Source organism: Ambystoma mexicanum, chromosome 12 (assembly GCF_040938575.1).
Source record: "Ambystoma mexicanum isolate Mex_15411 chromosome 12, UKY_AmexF1_1, whole genome shotgun sequence".
NCBI lineage: Eukaryota > Metazoa > Chordata > Amphibia > Caudata > Ambystomatidae > Ambystoma > Ambystoma mexicanum.
The window spans coordinates 1,249,189,981-1,249,217,136 of NC_090936.1; the positions used below are offsets into that span (position 1 = coordinate 1,249,189,981).

Below are 27,156 nucleotides of genomic sequence, written 5' to 3' on the forward strand. Positions count from 1 at the left end.
GACACCTGTGGGAACTCGGGAAGGTATGACATTTGTTGTGTTTACGTGTTTTTCATAACGTTTCAACCCATTTGCTGCTGCCCTTTGTCACACAACCCTTTCATTTCCCCAATGTGACCTACATTTAGTCGCTGCTTTAGGCACTATACAGTTTTGTAACCTGCACAAGTCACCTACCCTTCAAAAGGTCTGCCTGTGCTCTTTCAAAAAATGTATGCTTGCGCTTCCTCACCACATGTGTTTTTCTTATTTACACAAGCTAAGTGCATCTGTTTAGGCCGTAAACATAAAACTCCTGTCTACCATAGCTCTGTTTTTGGCTTGTGGTATTGCTTGTTTTGTGGAAGATTATGAAAAATGTTTGATTTCCTAACTGGAAGAGTCGGTGGGAATGTAGCAGAGTATTGTTTTTCTCAGAATTCACAGAAGCCATTGCCGTACCAAGCCATCCGTGTCCACCACACACCTTTGTTTTCTCTCATTTACTAGATTGTTCCCCAAACTATGGACATTTTCCCTACATAGTTGTTGCCTGACCTGCGCAAATCGCCCCTTCCTAAACTTGGAATTTTGTCTACTTTTCAGAAATGTATGCCTTTCTGTCTTTCCATTCAGCTTTCCTACCCTCCTCTTCCATTCCGACCACTCAGGTCCTATTGGAAAAAAAGGCCTCTCACAAAACGGCTGGTAACCATATCAAATTATGTTTTTCTGGTTTCCACTCAACCTGTTCTTGAAAACCTGGAAAAAGGGGGAATTCAGCACAGCAAACCATTTGTTCCTATTCCTTAGTGGCGTTACGACTGCCTACATGTGGGGAAAAAGGGGCAAAATTTGGCCGAGATATCCCATGTAACAAAAATGTTACAAGGGATTGAATGGCGACATACCAAAATCACCAAAAAAGGCCTTGCCACTGGGGGGGGGGCCGTGGCAATTAAGAGTTTAAATGTGTACTAGCTTGTGTGCCTGCCGTTGCCCGTGTTACTGATCGAGTGGTGTCTCATTTGCCCTGGAGAAAGTTGCTCTTGTCCTCTTGCCGGCAAGTCTTGCTTAAGTTTGCTCTAGTCTCTCATTTACTCAAGTTGCTATTGTGCCCTGGTCGGCAAGTCGTGCTGCTCTTTGTTGTTGTGTTCCAAGAGCTCTTGATATTGATTTTCGCTTTGCACTAGATGGAGCTTTTCCAAGTGATGTTCGTTTTTCCTGCAGCATGTTGCAGTCACTCAATGGCTTCAGCACATTTGAGAAAGTGTCAGAGAAAGATGGATTGATTTTGCTCTCTTCTTGTGAATGAACTTAAGTAAACTGTAACCTTGCCATTTCCCATATTTGGAGTGGTGTTTTAATTCCCTTTAAAAATGCTTTAATAAACACTTTTTAACTGTATACAGTAATAATACATTTCAAAGGAATAACCAACACATGAAACATTTTGCTTCAGACTCTTTTCCCAATTTTACCTCCTCCTTCTAGTACCTACTGTAGTGAATCGGGGTGAGCATCAGTAAATGAGGGTGTCTATGGAGTACATTTTTTGTTTGAATTTAGACTACGATCTTGCCCCAGACAAAGGAGGAATCGCTGCAAAATCTGGTCGACGTGGGTTCAACGGTGTGGATTTGTATAGCCGGACAAACATGCACGCATACATACATTCGCTTTATATATAAAATTTAGACCTGTTTGAATTCTTGTTTATTAACATTCTCAAATACTCAAGTTAATGTCACACATGCATGTTGGTAAGGCACCAGTTGGTCTGAGGGGCCAAATGTAGCTCCTAGTAGCTGTTGTTTTCAAGCTAAACCGTCTCTCCTAGGCCAGAAGCAGGAGCTAAATAGCAGTTTTGAACCCTGAATACACACCATCATAAATAACGTTATTCCCATATTCATACTTTGTGACAAATAAGCGATTCACAAGAGTCCAATAACTCTGCTGCCCTCAGTCAATATTTCTCACCTAGGTTATTATGACATGATTGAAGATTTTATATCAAAAACAATAAAGGGTAACGAAATAAGGGTTTAACAGAGAGGGAATCATGGGGTATCCCCACGCGAGACTCGTCCTTGGCCTCAAGCCCTGGGACCGCATCTGTCCAGCCCTAAAATCGCTCCACTTGCTCCTGGCAACTGCAAAGATCAAATTCAAGACACTCTGCATCATCCACAAGGCTGTCTGGGGCCTAGGACCTCTCTACATCCAGCTTTACCTCTCGAAATACCTCCCAGCCAGAGTCCTTCGGTCTTCTGGCGCAAACTGTCTTTAGGTCAAACATTTCTCCAAGCAGAGAGTGGGAAGTAGACCCCTCTCCTCGGCTGATGCCACCCTCTGGAACAGCCTCCCTGCCTCCCCCCAGTTCCTTCAGACTTAAACCGGATCGTCTTTAGTTCCGGGAACTTCTCAAGACCTTCCTTTTCTCCTCTTCCTTCCCTCTTCCCCTCCTGTGCTAAACTCTCCATCTGCCACTTGACTGGGGCCTGTTCCCTTCAGAGTCATAGAGGTGCCAGACCAACCCCCATGAGTCCCTCTAGCATTCCTCTGCCAGCACTTGCCCTCAAACTCCCTTTCCCCCAGAATATCCCAACTTAGTCCTGTCCACTGCACTCCTCTCTCCCCCACCCCCCATTTCCCCTGGCACTTGCCCACCCCCACCCATGGGGGCACCCCACTTCTGCACTTCTCCCTCTATCCCGCTCCCCCTGCACTATCACCTTGTTCACACACTTGCACGGTAGGATTGTCACAAAACCAATATAACCGTTTCTTTGTTGTTTGTACTCTTGTATCATGTCCCCCCTCCACCCTGCCCCCCCTTTTTGTCTTGTGGCGCCTGGAAATTGGCATACAAATGTCCAATAAATAAAATGGTCTGCCTTTTATCTCTGTATTTACAAAGTCTGTCTCCGGAAGCCATGTTAAGTGAGTGGCCATTGGGCATAAATGTCTCGGCAGAGAAGAAGGGCCAAAGAAACGCTTTCATATCATTTGCTACGAGCTTTGTAGGGTAAGTAACTTGTATCTCGTTTTTCATTAGGATTTGGGACTTGGATGGGAATCAGAAAGCTTCATTTGTCCTTCGATCTCCCGGAATGAGCGTCTGCTGGCATCCTGCAGAAGCCTTCAAGGTTAGTTTCCAATCCACTGGAAGATGGCATACTTTGTATACCCCAAAACCCTTCTAGTTAAAAAGGCAGCCTACCATTTGTGTATTTGTTTGATTTTTTTTCTTTTTTCTTTTTCTCCAAAAAATATGTAAAGATTAATTCACTTATTGGTTCACAGTTATGTATGTAATTGGTCGGTATTATCACACAACTGAGGGGACACCCTACTTCTGACACCGGAACATGGTTAAAGGGTTTTATTAAGCAACTAGAATACATGAAACTATTGCACAGAAATTGGTCCAGGGTGGCTGTAACATAAAGGTTCTTTGAAAATGTAATTGTGGAAGTTGTGAATAGTGTGGCAATGTCACAGTGCCAACATTGCACCCATCCCCGGTCCACCTGAAAGTATGACTGACAGGACCAGCCCTGAACTATTCTCCAACACCCTGACACAGCAACTAGTTAGGAATTGCAAGGTCGCAAAGAAAGATAGTATTTGCGATTACATCTCTCAAGAAGCATTCGGTTTAGAAATCTAAAAACCGTAGCGAATTCCGCAGTGTTTTCCAGGGATTCAAAAAGAGCTATTCGATGGGGAACCACTAGGACACGCAGAGAGGACTATTGGCCAACAAGTGCATATCCTCGAAGGGGAAAACCTAACGTATCCCAACTCCTCCCGGCCATCCAGCAGCCCCATTTGTGAAGGAGAGTAGTTTTTTCCCTCCCCTGCATCGTTTAAAGAGAGAAATACTTCCTTTCCCCTGCCCCCATAGGAAAAAGGATTTTGCGCAGCTGGGAACTTGGATGTTTTCCTGTTTCTTGTTGGTGGGGTCTTTCAACACCAGAAACCCACAGAATTAACAATTAACGACTTTTCAGGGGGCCAGACAGGAAACGAGGCAACAGCATTGAAGCAGGAAAACACCAGGGCCTGCACTGGAAACAAACTGAAAGAAATCCATAATGACTATTATTATGGTATTGACTGAGCACGCACTGAGCTTCCAGAAGCAACGGAGCGCTTTTCACAGGTATACAACAGTACAGATGCATACCGCAGCCCTTTACAGAGGTATACAACAGTACAGATGCATAACGCAGCACTTTACAGAGGTATACAACATTACAGAAGCATAACGCAAGGCTTTTCAGAGGTTACAGAACAGACATACGGGGGGGGGGGGAATAAAGAGGTGGCGCAAGCCTTTTAGAGACTCCCCCTACCCGGGCTTGAATAGGAAGGCAATTATCAACACAGCCAATGTGTAGATGTTTAGAGCTTTAACACCAAGGCTACGAGCTACAGAACGCACAGGAAAGGCGTTCATGCTAACTTTCACATTGATTTGATAACTGGTTTCCTAGTCCAAGCCAGGGACGGGAAGTCTTTTGGAGTTTCTTCACTCCGTCTTCCATGCAGAAGCTGAAGTTAGTTTGCAGCTCTGCTTCTCCCCGGCCTCCTCAGTTCACTTGCAAGGAAATTCTTCTGGGGCTTTAGTTGTTTGAAATGCCAGGGACAGGAAACCCTCCAGTAAGTTTCCCACCTGTGAAGTCATTTTTTCTATGGGAAAGAGGGGAAGAAAACATTTCTCTCCTTGAATGCTGTAGCTGCAGAGCTGAGGGGGGAAGCATTTTCTTTTAGGAGCACTGCTGCCTGGAAGGGTGGCTGGAATGAGTTAGGGTTTCCCCTTCACGGATCAACACCTATTGTCTAAGGGTTCTCTCTGAATGATCTGGTGTTTCCCCATAGCACATCTTCCTCTGAATCTTTGGAAGATATTCTGAGTTGCAGTCCAGAATCTCCTGTTTCTATGGGACCTGGTAGTTACCAACCAATGGTTCACTCCTGGGGTTCAGGAATAGTGCAGGACTAGTTCACCTAACATCCAGGGTCTGTTTAAGAGAGACTCTCTGGTAAGGCCTTTTGGGAGAATCCTGTGGCCTTAGTTTGTAAAGCCCACTCCCCTTTTCGTGCATCAATTCTTCTCCATGCCCCGGATTACGCTTGGGGAGTTTGACTGGTCAGGTTGGGGTGTATATCTGAGTCCTATCACTCTTCCTTGATGCCATAACTTTTCTTAGTATTGTTTAGTTTTTCTTAGAATACACGGATAGGGTCAATGTTAAGGATGTCCAGACCACTATAAAACTGATTTGCAAAATGTCAAATTTAGGGTAAAAACACCCGGAGAAGTAAAGTATAGCAACTTGAGGGGCATGCAGTGCAGGAAAAGCACTACATCAGATAGCTAGTTAATAAAAAAACACTTGTGTGTTATTGAATTCAGTTAATATTCAGTCCATTTTGCTGAACACATTTTCTGTGCGCCTGCGACTTGTCATGTCACCCCACCTCCATTAGATCAGGTCCTGGAGACATAGAGAGACTTCGTGGTGATTGGGGTGGTTACAGAGGTTCGGCAACCAAAGGAGAAGCAAATGGCGTGCCTGATGCATGTAACCAAAGCGGTCAAAGTGCAGAAGGGGAGGGCTGGCAAAAGAAATTGCAGAAGTAACATGAGCCGTTCCAGCAGGAGCGCCGGGGAGGAAAGTGCTGGGGTGAGGGAGCAGGCATAATCTACCTAAGAGGACAAACTGCACAAGGGGCAACAGCAGGTCATTTACCTGATCCAAAACTCGCCCATGGTTGGGCTCAGCAGGCTGCCTGTGCCACCCTCCCCTGCGAATAATAAACTGCGACCAGTGACGTTGCAGGAGAAGCCAAAAGTTATGATATGGCATTTGTAACGCGCCTATACACAAGTGTTTCAAGGCGCGACGAGGCAGGGTGGGGGAACAAGGGGAGACAGCCAACGATCCTACTAGGCCAGGTGTCATTCAGATCGCACAAGTGCAAGGGTAGAGGGGAAGGGAAAAGTGCAAGGGGAAAGGGAGAGGGGAAAGCGCAGGGTTAGTAGAATACAAGATAAATAATAAGGGCCAGCTGGTGGCAAGTGCAGGGAGGAGAGGCTGTCGGGATACAGAGACAGTCCCGCAGTGCAGGGGTTGCCAGGGAGGCAGTGCAGGTAAGAGTGGCTGGGCCAAGGACCGAGATCGGTGAGTGGCCCAGTTGCAGATTCAGTGCAGGTTCAGTGATTTTAGCAGGGGGGAGGGGGAGAGAAAGCGTAGGCAAAGAGAAAGGTTTTGAGGTGCTTCCGGAACCGGAGATGGTTCTCCTCAAGTTTCAGGGAGGCAGGAAGGCTGTTCCAGAGGGAGGCCCTGCTGCGGAGGGAGATCTACCCCCAACTCGTTGCTTGGAGAAGCGGCTGACCCTGAGGGAGTTGGAGCCGGATGAGCGAAGAGCTCGAGAAGAAAGATATTTAGGAAGAGAGAGTTGAAGGTATTTTGGCCCAAGGCCCCAGAAGGCCTTGTGGACAATGCAGAGGGTTTTGAACTTAATCCTCGCAGCCACTGGGAGCCAGTGTAGTGATTTCAGTCCTGGAGAGATACGGTCCCTGGGCTTGAGGCCAAGGACAAGTCTCGCAGTCCTGTTCTGGATGAGTTGCAAAGGGCGGAGAGTAGAGGCGGGCAGATTTAGATAGAGGCTGTTACAGTAGTCCAGCTTCGAGAGAACCAAGGCTCTAAAGACAGTGAGCTTCTGGGGGAAGGAAAGGAAAGGAAGGATACCTCTGAGGAGGTGTAGCTGGTATTGTGACTTCTTAGAGACTTCGGAGATGTGAGGAGAGAAGGAGAGTGTGGAGTCGAAGATGACCCCGAGATTTTTTGCCTTGCAGGTAGGAGCAGGAAGAGGACCAAGAGAGGCTGGCCAGAGAGCTGCAGGGAAGGAGGGAGTGGGTGTGCCTATGAGTAGAATCTCAGTCTTACTGGCATTAAGGCAGAGGTCGTTGGCGGCACACCATTCATGGATAGCAGAAAGACAGTCAGAGATGAGGGAAGGGGAAGAGGAGGCCGAGGGTAGTCTGAAAATGAGCTGGGTATCATCCGCATAGCACTGAAAGTTGGGACAGATAGCGGCGATGCGGTGGGCAAGAAGTGCCAGATACTGGTTGAACAGCCAGGGAGAGAGGTTAGATCCCTGGGGGACACCATAGGTAGGGAAAAAGATGTCGGAGAGATGGGACCCCGGTTGGACATGGGAGGGTCGATTGGAGAGGAAAGAGGTCAGCCACGCCAGAGCCTGACCAGTGATACCCAGGTTATCATGGAGACGGTTGAGCAGGATGGTATGGTTGACAGTATCAAAGGCAGAAGAGAGATCGAGCAAAATAAGAACACATGGAGTGTTAGAGTCAAGGTTCGAGAGCAGGTCCTCACGGATGTTCAGGAGAGCAGTTTCCGTGCTTCTGGAAGCTCTGGAGCCAGACTGACGGTCATGAAGACTACCAACAGAATCAGCATGGAGATTAAGCTGGGAGAAGGCCAGTTTCTCCAGGAGCTTGCCCAGGAAGGGAGTGATAGAGATTGGGCGATAGTTAGCTGGGCAGGAGGGGTCGGAAGAAGGTTTCTTAAGAAGGGGGTGCACAATGGACTGCTTGAGGAGGGATGGGAAGACTCCAGAGGCGATGGAGTGATTGCAGAAGTCAGCCAGGGCAGGAGCCAAAGAGTCGATGTGGTCCTTGATAGTTTTGGAGGAACAGGGGAGGACCTGTTTTGACGAGACTTTCATAGATCGGACTTGTCTCAAAACCTTGTCGGCAGAAAAAAGGGGAAAGGCAGAGAAGGAGGGAGGGGAGGGGTGGCTGCAGAAAGGCCAGAGGAAGAGCAGGGAATAGAGGGGGGGAGATGATAGGAGGAGAGTGAGGACAGGATGTCCTGAGTTTTTGAGATGAAGTGAGAGGCCAGTGCCGTGCAGAGGGCCTGGGAGGGGACAGGAGAGGTAGAGACTGCAGCAGGGTTGGCCAGCTCCTTGCAGATTTTAAAGAGTTTGGCTGAATTGTTGGATGCCGCAGAGATGCGGGCTTGGATTAGGGCTCTCTTCTTGGTGAGAACGGAGAGCCGGTATTGCCTTTGGAGCAGGCGGCAGGCCAATTTGTCAGAGGATGAACATGAAGCATGCCATTTCCTCTCTGCCACCCTGCACTTGCGTTTAAGGGTGACGAGATCCGAGTCATACCAGGAGTTGTACTTGGCTTTGGGCTTCAGGCAGATTCTCATGACAGGGGCAAGGATATCTAGAGTATCAGATATAGCAGAGTGGAGAGTGGAGAGGGCTGTGTCAGGGTGGGAGTCCGCCGAACGGGGAGGGGGGGGCGAGGAAGGGGAACAGTGTTCCTCTTTGTCATTCGATCATCAAGCAGCTAAACAGCAGGACACCTCAGACTGAACTTGAGCATCCTTAGGGATTTTCTTCATCCCGCTTTTCGGCCTGAGAAGCAGGATGAACGTACCTAGACAAGCTTAGGAAATCTCAGGTCGTCCTTCCACAGGAGGCTCACATCCAGGGCAGTTTACTAGTCCTGCCTCCAATTGGCTCCTTCCAGACTCAGTAGCAGATAACGACTTTACTTGGCCATCTTATGATCTGTGAAGGGGCCGTGTAGAATCTTGCGTCTCCTACGTTGGCCAGGGCTGCTTCAGAGTGCGGCCCCAGCAGAAGCAGTGACAGGAAACCTAGAACAGATTCAAGCAGGTAAAGAGGTACCCGCTTTGGCCAAATGAGCAGATAAAAAGGACCTTCTTTGAGGAGCTTTACTTATTTATTTATTTATCTTTTGCTTGTTAGGCCCTTATACAATAAGAATATACTGTTTAAAAGCGCCCGCAGGGAGGGAGCGAGGGAGGGTGGTAAATACATTACAATATAATATTAAGAGCAGAGGGGGAAGAGGAGGAGGGACGGACCTGCTATGCCTTGCGAGTATGCAGAACATGCAAGTGCAGAAAGGAAGAGGGGGGTAAGTGCTGGTGAGTCCGAGCTCGTGTGTGAGCCATAGAAGAAGTGCTGGGAATGTTGAGTGCTATACGACATGTTCCGCGGGAGGTATAAGTGCGAGTCTCCAGAGCAGAGGGAAAAGGATCTTGTCAGAAGTGGGATTCGAACCCACGCATCCAGAGGAGACTGCGACCTGAACAAAGCGCCTTAGACCACTCGGCCATCCTGACACACCGGCCATAAAATGGTCCTCTGCCTGAATTTAAGCCGCTGGCTGCCCATCGCAATAGTGATATATTTTATTTGTATTGCGCTCCTACACAAGTGTTTCAGAGCGTGACTAGGCAAGGGAGTGGAACAAGGGAGGACAAAACAACTATCTTACTAGGCTCAGTGACACTGAGAACGCGTAAGTGCAGGGGAGAGGGAAGGGGCACAGTGCAAGGGAGAGGGGAGAAGTGGAAATTGCCATGCAAGAGATAAAAACAACAAGAAGTGGTAGTGCAGCCAGCAAGGTGGCAAGTGCAAGGTTTAAGGCCAGACAAGGGGTATCTGCTAAGTCCAGGTAAGGGAACTGTAGGGTTACAGATACAGACCCAAGTGCAAGGGTTGCCAAGAGGCAGTGCGAGTATGTGGCTGGGTGTTCAGGGACCAAAATCAGAGGGTAACCAGGTGCACGGTGCTGAAGCAGACAGATCTGCAGGGAAGAGGAAGAGTGAAGACGGAAGCAAAGAGGAAGGTCTTGAGGTGCTTTCGGAACCAGAGATTGTTTCTACTCAAGTTTCAGAGTGGCAGGGAGACTGTTCCAGAGGGAGGCCCCATCCGAGGAACGAGATCTATACCCTACTCGTTGCTTGGAGAAGTGACTGACCCTGAGGGAGTTGAAGGGGGAGGAGCAGAGAACTAGAACGGACAGGTATTTAGTTGGCTACATGCTCTACCCATTTTCCTGGTGAAGATGATCTGAAAAGTGACTCTTTTCATACTAAGTCCTAGAGAGCGTTGGCTTTTTCATCCAGTTTCTCAGAAAGCTCTAGAATTCGACTGTGGGCCTCACTATTTGCCTATTGTAATCTTGTATGCGTTTCCCAAGTCCACCACGGAAAAGTCTCCATATCAAGTTTGTTTCTTCAGCCGTAGGATTTCATCCAAGGAAAGAAAGGTTGTATGCCCAGTTCTAATTTTAATCAAGTTAAACCCTTTTCATAATTAACAGACCCTTCAGAATGGAAGTCGTCCCCCCTTTTCAAAACCCCTTCTCTCAGGGGAGAGAAAGCTCTGTATAGACCTGAAAAGACTTTTGAAATCATGCCATCACCTCCACAGGCGACTATTACTTAGGATCGCGTCACTAAAAGGCACGCTCCTTCAAGATTTATTTCTTTGTTTGCCTTTCAGATAAATGGTTTTGTTGCTAATCCTTGGTGATTAAGATAACGAGATGGTTTGAGTGCAATTAACCCTTTATGAGTGAGCCACAGATGAAGTGCTTTGGATGTTGAATGCTTCATGGACTGGGGCCGCGGCAGGTGTAAGTGCAAACTTCCAGAGCGGAGGGTGTGCAGATGCAATTGCTGTGGATAGACAGGGGCTAGGTAGAATCGATGTGGGAGGTCAGGGGCCCTGATGATTCATAAGGGCCCAGGACAGCAATTCAACAACTGTGAGATTAGTAGTGGAGAGAAGAAGAGAAGGAGGAGGAAAAGAGGAAGGTCTTAAAGGAATGGTTCGGTCAGAAATATTATTGTCCCTATGGTTCGGCCATGTGCTTTTAATCTTAATTCCATCGATCGTACAAACATTTCCTATGCACCTTACCCGAGTTTTCGTCTCGTGAACACAAGCAAAATCAGGCAGCAGGGCGCGGCCATCTTGTGATAATCTTATCACTTGCCGCATCGCCCTGGGTGACCTGCGTTTGCGGCACTAAATCATACCCCCCCCCCCCCCCGAGCCTGACATCACCAAATTATTTATATTCTCTGCCTCTCTCCGTGACGGTGCTGGGCAGCGTGGCCAAACGTGCCCAGTCGTCACCTACAAGACTAAACGCGGAACCTGGAAAACAACACACATTATCTCACAGCGCGGAGCGTCACAATTAGGAATATGAAACTGTACTTTAAGAGGAAACAACAAGACACTACAATTGGTAAAGTACATTTATTTCACATTAAATGTTTCGATAACAATCGGCGTGTGACCGAATCAATTAAAATAGAACTTTTTTTCTTTGCTCTCGTTTAATAAATCCGCAAATGTTTATCGTGAGTCACGCGCTGTTCCTTTCGGGTACACAGGGTGTTCGTTTTGGGTAATCGAAGCACTTCGGTCGCACGGTGAATTGCAAGGCTGGTGCTTCAACTTCGCACTAGACCACCGTAAAGGTTATGTTGCTCCTAACCGCCGGTACTGCGTACTGACAGATTGGACCTTGTCTGTCGTCCCAAAATACGGTCAATTAGATGCAGCGATTGACATGTAGCTGCAGCTGGCGGTTGAAGAAGTCATCGGTCGGGGTCTGGAATAGATGACAATCGCAGAACGGCACGATGTACCTGTTTGCAAAAGATAAAAATCGAAAAGCGTCTCAGTAGCCGATCTTTATTACAATTATTAATTTCCTTTATTAGCGCAGAGGTGACACAATGTGAACGAGAGAATACAATGTGGAATATCAAAGTACTCTGCTATTTGCTTCCGCGGAAAGTGCGAATGAGAATGTTGAGCTCTAAACGTAATGCGTAAACTGGAGCAAGAATTAGAGGTAAAAAAAATGTACTGATTTATTAGCGTTGAGCCAGGGAGAAACTAGTGGTGGTTTACATGCGTCTCGATGCTGACCTGCCCCTGTAGATAGAAGTACTAGCACTTCACTGCAATGTGCCAAACAGAACGAACAAGTGCAATGTCACCCATCGGTAACGGTCAGCTATTCGTATTTCGATTAGTTCTGGTATGAAATAGTCTAAAGAGAAACTTACATTATATTCGCAATTTTCATTCTCTAGGCGTAATGCAGACCGTGATGTAGAATCCTCCGTTCGTGTCAACGTTTTCTCATCAACTGAACTTACATGTAACTAGGTGCAGTTTCGGAATGGGCAACCTTATCATATCATACGTTATTACACCCCCCTTCAATTCAATCCCTTTCGGAATGGTCCCTGCCTCTCAAGGTCAAAAAACAATAGAACCTTATACTGTACGAGGGACGCGCGGGGCCTCACAGCTCCCAAGCCAAAATTCAAAGCTGGTGACCTTCACTCAAAATGAACGTACATTCTTACTTTGCAACATCCCGTGTCAACGCATCCATGAGAAAATGAATTTTGAAACACAGACTCCGGAAATAGGGGGCTGCTCATTGTTCGTGGCACTGCTCAGCTGTAGGTGAAATTTGCCAATAGGGCCACCTCTGCTTATGTCATGGCCTCCTACCCCATGGCATGTTTTCACAGTCAGTACTTCTTGCGTGCCCAGAATGTTTTGTGGCCTAGGTCTAATCCCTTTTGTAGGTCCAGCAGTTATTCAGCTTTTTGCGGAACTTTATTGCAAGTCAACTGCCAAAACCCAAATATTCTTACACGCTGTTACCCATTGTTCATTAACACGAAAAATGCAGGTCCCACAGTATCTCAACTAACCTGTGAAAGCAATCGTAATAATTGTGATATATTCTTAAGAAAAGGACTGAGAGGATAGATTTCAAAAGGCAAAATGCATACTTTATTTATACAGATTATAGAAACATTTTTTGCAAAAATAAAAACAGACGGTCTTCATTTCAACCAGGATTTGAACGACTTAACAAGCTCTGCTTTGGGTGGACATGGCACGCTGGCAATGTTTTGTGGCAATGTATGTGTTCTCTGAACACATTTGTGCACGATTCCATGACTATGCATCTCGACGACATTAACAATGAGATCTTTCACAAAATCGAATTCCATTTTATCATATACCGGCTTGACCACCCATTTTTTGCTTCTTTTTGTAAAGGCCATATTGTAGCGAAGCATCCCTAAGTTTCCAGCTGTCCTAGATTGTTCCCGGCCCACATTCTCTTTATGCGCTAATAACGCTAGTAAAGTCCTAAATTTCATCCCCTGGATGCCAAAATGCAATCTCTTTGGCCTGTACTTTAGGCACATATTGTGGAACACCTCCAAATCTCCTGTGTGACAGAATTCTGTGAGTCCCTTCAGATCTCTTGATAGAGTTTTATCAAACACAATCTTCTCAAGGGCTTTGTGTGGAGGTGAAGATGGAATCAACCACTTCTTCTTCCGTGCCTGCTCTTGGGACAAAGGGCCATGTTCACATTGGTGGAAATGTTGGTTTTCTGTCCAGTGGTGAACGTTGGAACAGTGGTGCATCAGTGAGTGCCATTTTTCAAGTACAATTTCCACAGACCCATCACATGTTTTGGAGCTCCACCAAAGATGGTTGCTGAAAGACTGGGACCATTGCGAAATACTTTCAAAACCTTTTTTTCCCCTGCAGCAGAGATTTATTTATTAATTGATTTGGCAACGTGCCATACATCAAACTGATGTTTAATATTTGGATACTGCTCTCTCATTGTCTTGGCTATTGAAACGTGTCTGCCAGTGGCTATGTTCGATTTCCATTCCCCTCAATTGTAGATATTCCAATGATTTTATAAAACCAAGTTTCTCCATGGCCACCGAGGATTTACATTGGGACACCTGCACGACCACCAAACTCACAATCTTCTTACTTTCCATGTCCTGAAGATGGTAGGTGCAGTACTTAGCAGAAAATCTAGGGCTGTCGCACTGTCCGTCGCCAGCTAGCCTGAACCGTTTGTCGGGGAATGTACTTTGAATAGCAAATTGTTCAATTCTCAAACATCAGAAATTGCAGGGAATAGATAATCATGTTGGTATTTGTAGTATTGCATTTTAGAAATGAAATGAGTCCCACAAACTGAAAGAAACTGGATAACTTCATGAAACTGGAGCCACTGAAAAGTAAAGCTGCTGCACACAGTAGATTGCCAGCTGGCAGTTTCCCCAGCATCGGTTGAGCGGACCATGAAAATTCTTTGTGACTTTTCACAGGTGGCATGTATTTTCAGGTTACTGCCTTGTGTTAGACGAGTCACGCTCACCAATGGCTTTCCACATACTTCCCCTCCCACTGAATGCACACATTTCAGCATCTTTATAATCTCCATCAAGCTGCTGTCGAATATTATGTATTTGGCCTCTTTTATAATACTGTCATCAGGCAACATTGTTGTTTCGGACTGACCCATGGTGGACTTATCGGCAAAACCGGGCATACTATAGTCAATATCTTTGTCTGTTTCGTCAGTCAATAGTGTTGAAGCTTCAGTTTCTGTCATTTCAACACCTGTTACTTGAGCATAGATAGGAGAAAACATCAATGTGGAATGTTTTTTGGGGGGCATTTTTTTGGCGGATGTCGATTGTGTCAAGTGCTCATTGAGTAATGTAAAACTATCTTCTATAAATTCTATTGCACCTTCCTCTGGCGGAGCGGGCACATTGTAGCAATGGTCCAAGAACACTTTGCTGGAATCGCCGGTCTTATTAAATTCATTTTCTGGCCATTGGACATAGGCATCTCGAGTGTGAACACGACACGCCTCAATGAATAGTTCCTCCATGGTGAAAACAGTTTGGCAAGCCGCATCTGTCATTTGTATCACTGTCTGTGTCTGCATAGTCTGTACTCGATTGGGCAACTACAAGACAGATAGGAAAAGGGATGTTCAGTGTAAATCCAACATACAGTGTTGTACAATTGACATAAAAAAAAGCATATAATGAAGGCCTTGGCACAAAACTTTTGCCAACAATATAAAGTGTTTATAACTAACCTTATTTTGATTTCTTTTCTTTGAAACCTTCTTTACTCTAACATCAGCAAACTGGCAGACCGACTCTGATACATGTTACTCCGGTTCAATATACAGATCTTGTATACATCCCTACAAAAAATAGTATCCATTTAAAATAAGTCATTGGCATTACACATGTAATTAGACCGACTTTCTTTTATTCGATGGTACTGTCAGTGCGCATACCTCTGGCTCCGGAGCAACTGTATGGTCTGGTTCCGGAACAACCACAATGGATAATGTAATTGTAGAGGACGCTGCAGCATCTCCCTGAAACACAGTACTTGCATTAGTAAGGTCGAAAAGATTGGAAACGGGACAAAGACGACAAAGGTACATATCAACAGTAAAGTGGCTAAGAAACATTGTGCAATGCAATGATACGTTGCGAAAATATGATCAGATTATCTCGTCCTATTGAGCTATGATGACCCATACCCCTGACACCGGATCTACTACGAGGGGTGTTCGGATTGTAGTGGACACTTCAGCATCTCCCTGAAACACAGTACTTTCATTAGTGAGGTTGAAAAGATTGGAAACGGGACACACAATTTGGAAAGACGATAAAGGTACTTATCAACAGTAAAGTGGTAAAGAAACATTGTTCAATGCAATGATACGTTGCGGAAATATGATCACATTATCTAGAATTCCGTACATAAAACCAGTCTGGAACGGAATAGCTAGGTAAGATTACCTGATACGCACTCGAAGTGGTTGATGACTCCAGGCAACACGTGGATGTTGAATCTTGTTCCTTCATATTCGGTGGATAGTAATGGAGTGGTAAAGGCAAAGTATTATTCGATTTAGAAATTCCAACATTACAAAATGGCATGTAAGGAGACTGAATACTAGAAAATTACACTTAATGAAACGCATAATATAGCATAGTTATCCGTCCCCATAAATCATTTTTCTATGTGGGTTCTACAAAACAAGGACTGATGTTTAGCAAAAAAGTCATTATTTCAGCAGCTATTCAATCACATAAATATGGAAAGTACTACAAGTGGCATTTACACCGAAAATAAAGGCGTAAAGCTAAATCCGGAATCGTGACTCACCTGTGGCGGCATTTTCACGGGTAAAGTCGGAATAGCGTTTGGGAGCAATTTCTGAGTTGCTCTTGGTTGATTCCTCTTTGTGTACAAGGATGTGTCGTACATATCCGGTGAGAAGTGCAGGCTGCAGATGCGGTATCGATGACCCCTCTTGTCCTCCAAGACTTGGTTGACTCTACTTTCAAGGTCTTCCAGTGGATATCCGCAACGTCTGACCCATTTTCTTATTCGATCAACAGTCTTGGGGAATACATGCATTGTAATGCCTTTCGGATTTGTCATGGGTCTTCGAAGGGCAACCGAAAATAGAACATGCAGGCATTATTGTAAATTCTGCAAAATAAAGATCAACATTATTAGAAAATTATTTTGCATAAGCATGTGAGAAAGAATGAATTGGACCATACATTGTTCGATGCACGCTTTCTTTTGGGCACCACAGCAAAACCAGTGCAACGTGTGCGGCTGTATTATAGGATAAATTTCACAAACGATTCATTGATGTGTTGGAAATCAGAACATGTTACTCGTCCCTTGAATGTTCTATCATGCACAAAAATGAAATCTGCTTATACTGTAGGCACGGTCCGCGAAGGATGCAATACGATGCCAATTGACAATGATAAAAATTGATATACCGATAACATAACAAAAGAAACTCAAGTCAATAGCAATGCACTACGGAGTTCGATACTTCGGAATGGATATACATTTTCAAATGAAGGAGATATGATTAGGATGCATGCCCTTAACTTGACCAACAAACAGTTGGATTCAGCAAGCAGAGTAATTAGTGGCAGGAGAACGGAGATGTTCACAGTTAGCACACTGACGAGTTCACTCGAAGCTGTCGCAGAGTAGCACGTTCACGAGTTGACTTGCAGTGCTCAAAGATGTTCTCATGGTAAATATCCAGTGGTTTATAAAGAATAACAAAAAGGGGTGTGTTTGTGAATGAATGACGTTGTATATGTCGTGGCATTATGTACATTTGCAGGGGCGCAGCCTGCTTCAGGGGAGGCCTGCCTGGAGACACTGGGTCGGAGGAGGCCATGTGAGCGATGGCCCCTGGGCGTGGGATACCTTTTGAAGTGTACATTTTGTTTGGCACCTTGGCCATTCGTGCTCCTGACAGCACCCCATGGAAGCACACATCCAGTGGTGCGAACTGCCTTTGATAGTGGGGGGTGGAATGGATGGGCCGGGAGGCATGCAGACAAGGCACCGGAACACTGCTGAATGGAGACACACTTGATTCACTTAAAAACTGAAACAACCATTGATAAAAAATATGTTGTGTTTTATTTGGTTTCTTATTTTGATGGCACAAAAATACTAGATATTGTAAAGGACTGGTTGCAGCTCGGCGAGGGGAAATCCCCTGTACTGACCACTGTCACTGGGGAAAGTTTGTCTAATGGCGCCAACGACACAGGCGGGTGTTACTCATCGAACGCGGTGTCCAAGCCTCCCATGAAGCCACCATGTGTACGAACGATAGGCTACCAGCCGGTACCTCCTATGAAAGAGAAAGGTACAATCTGTTTTTAAATGACCAAGATAAGTGTATTAAAGCTTAGTTGTCAATGACAATTCTTGTATGCAATGGCATTTTTGCCAGGACAAATGCTAACTAGACACTGCACAATATTGAACAATTTTTATGCGACTATTACTAGAGAATTGCAAGACTAAACAGATGTGACAATGATATCTTGAAGTTACGAGAATATAGGGGACAACCGTGAAATAGTAGTGGCCTAACTTACATCACAACCAGACTACACTTACTCGTTACTTGGATTACAAGGGCGAACTGTTGCGCGAAGTTCGTGCATAAGCACCATCAAAATCCTCAACACGGACCGTGTGAGACAGACTGCCGTGAAGTCTGGCAGCTCGGTAACGCATTGCGCCTGTGGATCGCCTCGTGATATGTAGGACAAGCATCCAGAGTTTTCTCGGCAGCAGCAGTTCTCCACCTCAGTTGGCATTAGCGCGCACCGATTGCAGGTACACCAGGTGGAAACACCGTCCATGCGACTAGGCCCAGGCTCTTCATCTGTTGAAACGTCCGCCCAACTGTTGTCCAAATCCCCATCGTCTACAGAGCTTGCTCTTTCCAGTAATTCCTCCTCGGAATACTCGGGCTTGTACAGGTAGGGCATTATTGTTGCCATGGTGTGGTAAAGAAATGAAAATAATTCATAGCGGTCGTACTGGTATCTGTTCACACGGGCTACAAGCAACAAAGGTAGCTGACCAGAGCACAGAAACGAGTCACAGAATACTCAAAGAAATACAGTGAGGAATGGAAAAGAAAATCTGCTGTTGTGTGTTGTGAAACGCTCTGTTTATACTTGTCGAGGAAAGAGTCTTCCTGCCGTTTCCATGGCGACACACCATTAGCTGAGGCGCAGAGAATGTTGACACGAGACATGCTTTGGCGTTATGAAATGGGCGGTACACGTCTAGTGATGTCAGGATCAGGGGCGGGGGATATGATTTAGTGCCGCAAACGCAGGTCACCCAGGGTGATGCGGAAAGTGATAAGATTATCACAAGATGTCCGCGCCCTGCTGCCTGATTTTGCTTGTGTTCAAGAGACGAAAACTCGGGCTAGGTGCATAGGAAATGTTCGTACGATCGATCGAATTAAGATTCAAAGCACATGGCCGAACCATAGGGACAATAATATTTTCTGCCCGAACCATTCCTTTAAGGAGCTTCCGGAATTTGAGAAGATCCTGCTCAATGGGGTGGGGGGGATATTCCAAAGTAGGGAGCCCGCTGAGGAGAGTGAACGGCCCTCTGTTTAGCAAAACGCTTTACACACAAAAGAGTTGGTGCCAGAGGAACGTAGCGGCCTAGAGGGAGAGTATTTAGTGAGATGAAGTTGAAGATAATGTGGCCTCCAGGCTCAGACAGCCTTATTGATGATGCAGAGGGATTTTAATCTAATCCGTGCAGCAACCGGGAGCCAATGAAGAATTTTGAGTGCAGGAGAGATGCGGTCCCTGGGTTTAAGGCCAATGATAAGTCTTGCTGACCTATTCTGGATTAGCAGGAGGGGTCGCAGAGTGGAAGATGGCAGATTCAGGAGGAGGCTGTTGCAGTAGTCCAGCCTAGAGAGAATCAAGACTTGGGTCACATTGAACCTCTGGGGGAAAAGTGAGAAAAGGTAGAATTCCTTTGAGAAGAGCTGAAAGTGGAACTTCTTGACAATGTCCCGAGTTTGAGGGAGGAAGGCGAGAGAGGACTCATAGATGACTCCAATGTTTCTGGCTTCAGAAGAAGGAGCAGGAGGAGAGCCCATGGAGGAAGGCCAGAGTGCAAGGAAGAAGTCGGGAGCAGGAGTCCCAATGGGAAGGAGCTCACTTTTACAGGCATTGAGGCAGAGATTGTTGGAGGCGCACCAGGACTGGATGGCAGAGAGGCAGTCGGGGATGATGGAGTGTGCAAGAGGGTCAGCAGGGAGTTTACAAAGAGCTTTGTGTCGTCTGCATAACACTGGAAGTTGGGGGCGAAAGAGGAGATGAGGCGTGCAAGCAGAGCAAGGTAGATGTTAATGAGCCTGGGGGAAGAGTATAGAGCCCTGGGGGACACCACAGGTGGAGATTGAATTAGGTGAGGTAAAGAGGCCCTGGATGACTTGGGAAGAGCGGTCTGTGAGGAAAGAGTACAGCCGATCCAGTGCCAGTTCCGAGATACCAAGTGTTTTGCGGAGCCTTTGTATGTGGATGGAATGTTTGACTGTGTCAAAGGTAGAGTAGAGACCGAGAAGGATAAGGACAGCTGGGGTGTTGGGAGTCCAGAGGTGCGAGCAGTTCCTCACGGGTGTTCCGAAGAGCCGTTTCCGTGCCTCTGGATGCTCAGAATTCAGATTGATGGTTGTGGAAAGCACCAACAAGTTCAGTGTGTGAGTTGAGTAGGGGGCAAGGCCAGCTTCTCAAGCAGCTTCCCCACAAGGGAGTGCTTAAGGAGGATTTGGGGGGGATCCAGTGACGAAAGAGTGATTGCAGAAATCGGCGAGGGAAGGGGCAAGAGAGACTATTTTATCCTTGATCGCCCTGGATGAGCAATGTGAGACCTGTATAGAAGAGACCTTCGTGGAGTGGACATCTCTGGTAACTTCTTGAGGTGAGGAGGAGGAGGGAGGGTGGGTTGTGGTTGTGAGAGAGTGTAGAAAGGGTGGTCAGGGTGGCCTGAGTTTTGTTGAAAAGTATGAGGCCAGTGCATCGCAGAGGGCCTGAGAAGGAGAAGGGGAGGAGGAGACTACGGATGGGTTGGCTAGTTCCCTGCAGATTTTGAAAAGTTCCGCCGTGTTATTGGATGCACCGGAAATCCGTGCCTGTATGTGGGCTCTTTTCTTTGCACGGGTGGCGAGTCTGTTTTGCCTTTGGGGCAGGCGGCAGGCCAGTTTGTCAGAGGATGAGCCTGATCATAGCCACTTTTGTTCTGCTGCCCTGCACTTTCGTTTCAGGGCCGCAGGTTCGGTGTCGTGCCAGGTGTTACGCTTAGAGGCAGGTTTCCAGCGGGTCCTCATGACTGGGGCAAGAATGTCAAGAGTATTGGTGATGGAAAGATGGAGGTTGCTGAGGGCAGCGTCAGAGGTAGGGGGCAAGTTGCAGGTGAAAGTGGAGGCAGTGATGGGTGGATGTTTGTGAACAAGGTTGGTGTGACTTTTGGGGGGGGTGCGGTCAGGGGGCCAAAGGGACCCAGGTGGGCAGAGAGGAGAGAATGGTCTCACCAGGAAAGAGGGGTCACTAGTGGGGGGGGGGGTGGGGTAGAGAGAGAGGTCACAGTGAATGAGGGCATCGAGAGTGTGTCCAGCTGTGTGGGTCGGCCCAGAAGGGAGAATGGAGAGGGACATCAAGGTGCAGAGGTCAGTGAATAGAATGGATGCAGAGTCAGGGGAATCCAGTTAAATGTTGAAATCGCCCAGGCGGGGCAGGATAGAGGTGGATTAAAGCAAGGAAAAACAGAAGTCCGCCCATTCAGAGAGGAATAGGGTGGTGGTGCCCGGAGGCCGCTAGATGGTAGCAATGGTCAGGGTGGAGATGGGAGAGATGACCAACTTGCCAATCAGGCTTTCAAAGGAGGAATAGGGCAAGTCGCCAGGGAGGAGGGAGTCAACGGCAATGACTGAGCTGGCATTGAACCAAGTCTTGGTAAGAGCGAGAATGTCAAGGTCATTGTCTTCAAGAAGGAGTCAAATGTCAGAGGAGTGTTTGTTTGCTGAGCGAGCGTGAAGTGTCACAAAGTGGAAGAGGTCAGTGCGTTTGAAGGTTTTCTGTGGTGTAGTACAGGGGCGTGGTACACGTTTCAGAGGAGGGAGAGAGGGAGTGGAAGGGGGAGATGCTGGCGAAGGAAGGAAGTTAATGAGAGAAGGCAGGATATGGTCAAAGAGAAGGTTGGGTTGTGGACCCTGAACCAGGATGGTGCCAGTGTGATGGACATAAACAAAGCAACGTGAGGATGAGAAACCGGCCAAGAGGTCTTCCCACATGGTGCCACCATTAATGGAGGAGCATGTGGAAAGGGAGAGAGTAGAAATGAGATGGGGGTGGGGGGGTGGGCCCATAGATCTTAAGAGGGGACATAGAAGAGGATATCAGTGAAAACCTCTTTAGAGGAAGCACTGGCATAGGTGTCTACAATAGGAAGTCCAGGGTTTGCACTCAAGATATCTTTTTTGTGCGTTTTCCTACCAGACTTTGAGAGAGAGGGGGGATGGGTGATAGTGCAGCAGGTAGAGAATATAGGAGAAATGGAAAGAGCCATAGGTCGACAGAGGTATAGACAAGGAATGAAAGAGGAGTGGCTGCACAGCACAGTGTGAGCTAAACTCACCAGGAGGCCTAGTAGATGGAGTCGAAAAGAATAAATGCAAACCAGAGGAGTAGATGAGTGCTACAGAGATGTGTGAACTATACACAAATGGAGTCAACAAACAATGTAATGCAGATGGTGCACAGATGTAATGCTATACACAAATGCGAGTCACAACTGCAGTGAAAAGAAAGAAGTACATTGTGGTGAGGATGTGTGTGGGGGGGGGGGGGTAAAAGGCACTGTAGACTCTTCAGGAGAGTTAGTGTTGGAGGTCAGCCAAACTCACTTTCATGACTGCAGGAAATGAGGGTAGTGTTGGATCCAGTGACAAGGAAGCAATCAATTAGTCAGGAGGATGGATCAGGGTTTGAACAGGGACTCTGAGTCCTGCGAGGCCCGGACAGCCCCGACAGAAGCCTTAGTTCGGGCCTTGGTGGAAAGGGCCCGGCTTCCGCCTGCCAGCAATGTGGATTGACACAAGAAGAGCCAAACAGAGGGGAGCAGCTGGCTTGCAGATGGGAGTCTCCATCAGGGTGAAAATGAGGCAGTCATTTTGGAGCACACGCTCTCCATTCAAAATTGCCATGGCCAAGTGGCTTCCACAGGCATTACACCCCAAAAAGGCACAACTTCTGCTCAATGGAATGGAAAGAACTCGAGTGGTTGAAAAGTGTACATGGAGGATCAGCAAAAGATGGCCCAGCAGGGCTTACCTAATAAACATGCCCACACGCTCAGGATAAGCTCCAGCAACGATCTCCGGTGAAATGGTGAAAGCAGCACTCGAGCCTTCTGCTCTGCATGCCTCCAGTCGATGTAGTCCTCATCCGACCATGATCCAAAAGATTGTGGCTGGACAGCTCTTCCTTATGTGACTACTGTGAGACAAAACTATCCAATGTCTGTTATTTATATCTACCTGTAATTACAGTCAAACTTGCCTAAACCTCCCATTGAACATATTTAATTGTTAGCAATAAAAGTGACACTCTGTAATCTATTTTCTTAATAAATACCCTGATAATAATATAATATAATACCCTCTTGATAAAGTAGTTCAAAATGACATTATTTTCATTTATCTCGTTTAACAGTTAATGGTTGCAGAGAAAAGTGGCACAATTCGATTTTATGATGTCATTAAACATCAGGCGATTCTGTCACTGGAGTCTGAACAGATACCACTGATGTCAGCTGACTGGTGTCTACGGAACCCGTTAAAAGTGGGCGCGGTCGCCCACAATGATTGGCTGCTCTGGGATATAACACGCTCCAGGTAAGTGCTTTCATGACCAACTCATTCGTTTTTGCGCGTTCAGATTTCGCCGATTGCGCCGAATTTCAACGGTAGTATTCTCAAAGCGTCCATCCTTGGTCAAGATTCTTAGGGTGTTTTGGACCTCCTACACTGAGATCGCCAGACATTAGCTTCCTGGAGGAAAATGAAAAAAGGGATTAAAGAAGGACGAGCTCTAGAAGGAGGATAGGAGGAATGTAAATGCATATTTTGGCGCTGCAGCTGAACTTATTGTAGTGTTGCCTCTTGCCTGCATGGTTATTAGCTGCACATGTGCCATTAAATACCAGATCTTTATGACTAGCAATGTGGTACCTTCTCCCTGCTTCCCACTTACCAAGAGCAAAAGATCATGTTGTGAAGTAGGAGTATTGTACACGCTACTGTCATTTAAACTTCATACAATTTGGAATACTTTTGTACTTTTGTTTGGAGCACACACGGCACACACTCTTCAAATTTGTTTTGTTGCATTGTTCAGAAGTTGCCTCTTTATGTTATCACATATGCAATGTTTGTATTTATTTTAAACTTCTGTTAAGCGCAGGGAAGATGCAATCCTCATTATTCGGATAAGAACAGGATTACAACAAGGGACCTTCCTAGTCTTGGAGCCCCCATTGCCTTTTCTTGTATGGTGTTACATAATAAAAACTGAAAACGTATTAACGTCATCACATGACTTTTCACACTCCCTACACTATGAGCCCACTTACTTGTTTCGTTTCTTCCTGGGCTTGGAGCAAGCTGATTAGTCCAAGCAAGCTCCCGGGTGCTTTCAATCCCTCCCCTGCAAACAGGCATTGTACATTTGCTTCCCATGAGAATCTGGGATTATCAGTCATTCTGTCTGGCTTTGAGCTTTCTGATTTTGCCCAGGAACTCATGGAGACTGACTGCCAACCCCCCCCCCCCCCCTCAAGAGATAGAGAGGGTGAGCCCAAGCACCCTATAACATCTTACTCTCTCAACTGACCAGGACTACGGTCCCCAAGGGCGTTCAACCTACCACCGCTTTGAGCTCATACCTGTGATATATAGAGCGCCATATAAATGCCAAATAACCTAACAGATGTCAGGAAGGTGAGTGGTCCAGGATTGTCTGGGCAGGAGCGGAGATCTTCCCTCAAGCGTACCACGTATAGGCAGCAAAGTCTTGGACGGATAGCTCTGCAGTATAATGCCGGTGGCGCTAGAAGAGAGGTGAAGGGTAATCGGAAGCCAGACTAGGTGCTCAAGAGAGTTCTGGTCAACAACAAAGTTCCATTCCATGTATCCTTTCCCTTGCCGAAGTGACATTCCATGTATCCTTTCCCTTGCCAAAGTGTGACTCTCTTGCTTCTCCAAGGTCTCTCCGCAATTCAAAGTAATGGTTAATAATTCCACAACCTCTTGCTTGAAAATCTTCTGAAAGTCTTTTTCTCCAAACATAAATTCAGAAATCAAATACAAGTGTTCTTTTCTCCAAATGCCTGACACTTGTTAGCACATCACCCTTCTTTATAAGAACTACTTTAGTCAGAATGTCAAAATGTCTCATTCAAAGGAAACACTTTAGTCAGGATGGTTTCAACAGTCACTTTCTGAAATGTAGCAGTGTATCAAAACGGATTGATGGAATTGACATCTCTTAACATCACAACCTTTTACCACAATCGCAGCACTTCAAATCACTTCTTCCTCCTGGTCCACTTGCCTCCCAGGACTAACTACAATTGTTCCCTCACCTGTCAGGATAAAACACCTACTACTACATGAGGATGTTTAAACCAACAACTGCTTCTTTGATTAGTCTTTTGGCTTCTAACACCGCTGGCTTACATCTTCTTCCAACTGTATATTTCACGAAAAGGATAATGATTTTTTTGTTGATATGTTTGCCCCAGGCAATGCAGGTTACAGTTCTCGCCCTCTTGATCCCTTTTTCAAAGGGGGCTTTGCTCCTGTGACTTTCTTTCGGCTGCTGACAATGTGGGTTACAATTCTCTCCCCTTCGACATCCTTTCTTAGGAGAGTTGCACCTGGTTTGCCTGAATTCCTGTTTTCTTAGGCTTTGGCAAGGCAGATTACAATGTCCCTCTATTGGAAATTCCTCCCGAGGAAAATTGTGTCCACGTTGCTTTATTATTACGTTCTTCTGGCTTTGGCAATGTGGGTTACGATATTCCCCTATTTGAAACCCCCTAATAGGAGAGTTGCCCCCAATATATGCCTTAAATTCAATTGTTCGATATTCAAAATGGTTATTCCCACCTTGCGTTATCCCTTGGAGCGGCCCGGGAGTCACCTGCTTCAGGCCAACTCACTGGTATGCCTTGGCATCTCCTTCTGACTCACCGGTAGTGCAGCTTCACTCGTCCGGACTTCTCCTGCTTCTCGCAGCGTGCCCTTCCCTGGAGCCTCTGCAGATCCATGTACTCTCGGGTGCACATCCAAAACCTGAGCGGTTCACGGCATGTAGGGAGTGTCTCTTTCTCACAGGAAGGCTTACATCAATGACTCTTCCTGCTGTGCTTCCCCTGCATTTCCAAGGGGTCCCGACCCTCAGCCTCCTATTTACACTGTGTCCTGCAGCAGCGACAACGGTAACCTCCGCTTCTGCCTGCTGATTCCTTCTCTTACACACATAAAGGGTCTTTATCATAGGTCAAACTCATTACAACTAGACCGCTAACAACGGTTTAGTAACTCTGGGCTGTGAAAAACCTTAGGGTATTCTCCCAAGTAGACCTCGAGAATCCCATAAACAGGTGGCAAGGAACGGGCTGGCTCTCTCAGATGCCAACCCTGTGGGTGGGCAAGCGAGGGAGGATCACCTGGGCTCTGGGTTATGCTGTGGGGGGGGTAATATCCAAGGTGAGATGCAGTATTCTACCAGGGAAGTAGGAGAGGATGAGATACCAGGGGCCTTTGTAGGCTGTACTACATCTGCCTCCCTTCCTCCCACTGAATCTCTCTTGACCAAATCCCATAACACATCCGTACATAACTGCTCTAAATTCCCACACCCTGTTGGACCCAGAAACTATCTCTGCCAGACTCTCTATTTTTCTAGTCCCTGTACGAATATTCCCCCCCTATTATTCTCCACGTCCTTATGATTTTTCTTATCTGAACACCCAAACTACCGTGACAAAACACTACCGTTCTCACAATCGCCTCTGTTCAGTTTACGATCCCGAATATCCCCATTTGCTTCATAAACCCTACTGATCCCATCCCTCTGATTATCATTTTCCAGACTCCCAATCGAAGGCGACCAACAACTACACTTCCCACAAACCCTCTTACTCATTTCACTAATCCCACAAAAACCACCCTTCCGAGATCACCTCAAACCCCACTAGTACGAAGGTTATTTCATACAACACCTCTTCTTCTCTATACCCCGTAGAATACCCTGACACTCTATCACCCTCCTTTTCCAACACAAACACTTTCCCATTTACTGGAAAACAAAGGACTAATATGAGAACTGTTTACCTGACATGTCCCAACCCAAGGCTCATCGAAGTCTGGCAGTTGATAAGAATCACACACACCTGACGGACCTTTCCTTTCCCCACGGGATAAAAGGTTGAGCACAGGTCGAGCAAAGCAGACCACTCGACGTGAGGGCTAACTCAGCATGGCAGTTCAAGAGAAGGAGAAGGACGGCGCAAGTCGAGAGGATACCAAGGGGAGAAGTGACCTTGCCCTTATCGACAGAGACCCATGAAGCCTCCAGGGAAGGAATCGTAAGACTGCGGGCAATAGCCAGCGTGTGTTGAAGCAGATGTCAACAGTACCCAGACGCCTTGTCCGCTGACTGCCAAGCCGAGGAGAGACGCATGGCCCAGTGGTACCGGCCTTGACTCTACAGACAAGAAAGCAAAGCGGTTCATCACAGCCAGTGAGTCGAGAGGGGAGAGCCAATAAAGAAACAGACTCTGTTAAACAAAAGTAGCAAACTACTAATTGAACTTTGAATGAACAAAAAACTGTTGAGAAGGAAAGGGGAAAGCCAGCATAGCATAATCAAACACCACGTGGGTGTCCACTTGAGAAACGCAAAGCGATTACCCTGCTATTGAACTACAGTAAAAAGAAGGGGCCTTGGGAAAAGGAGAAAG

The 27,156-nt window shown here is 46.5% G+C and overlaps 1 protein-coding gene and 1 non-coding gene across 2 annotated transcripts in view; one reads left to right on the forward strand and one right to left on the reverse strand.

Annotated features, from left to right (window-relative positions):
• The window catches only part of NUP37 (nucleoporin 37), a 389,676-nt gene that overhangs the window by 194,507 nt on the left and 168,013 nt on the right, over positions 1-27,156 (forward strand). The window contains exons 6-7 of the mRNA XM_069629932.1: positions 3,041-3,131; positions 22,842-23,023. Of these exons, the coding sequence (XP_069486033.1) occupies positions 3,041-3,131; positions 22,842-23,023 (273 nt within the window). The remainder of the gene's footprint in view (positions 1-3,040; positions 3,132-22,841; positions 23,024-27,156) is intronic.
• TRNAL-CAG (transfer RNA leucine (anticodon CAG)) lies at positions 9,100-9,182 on the reverse strand. The gene has a single exon. It is a non-coding gene; the product is annotated as a tRNA-Leu (tRNA).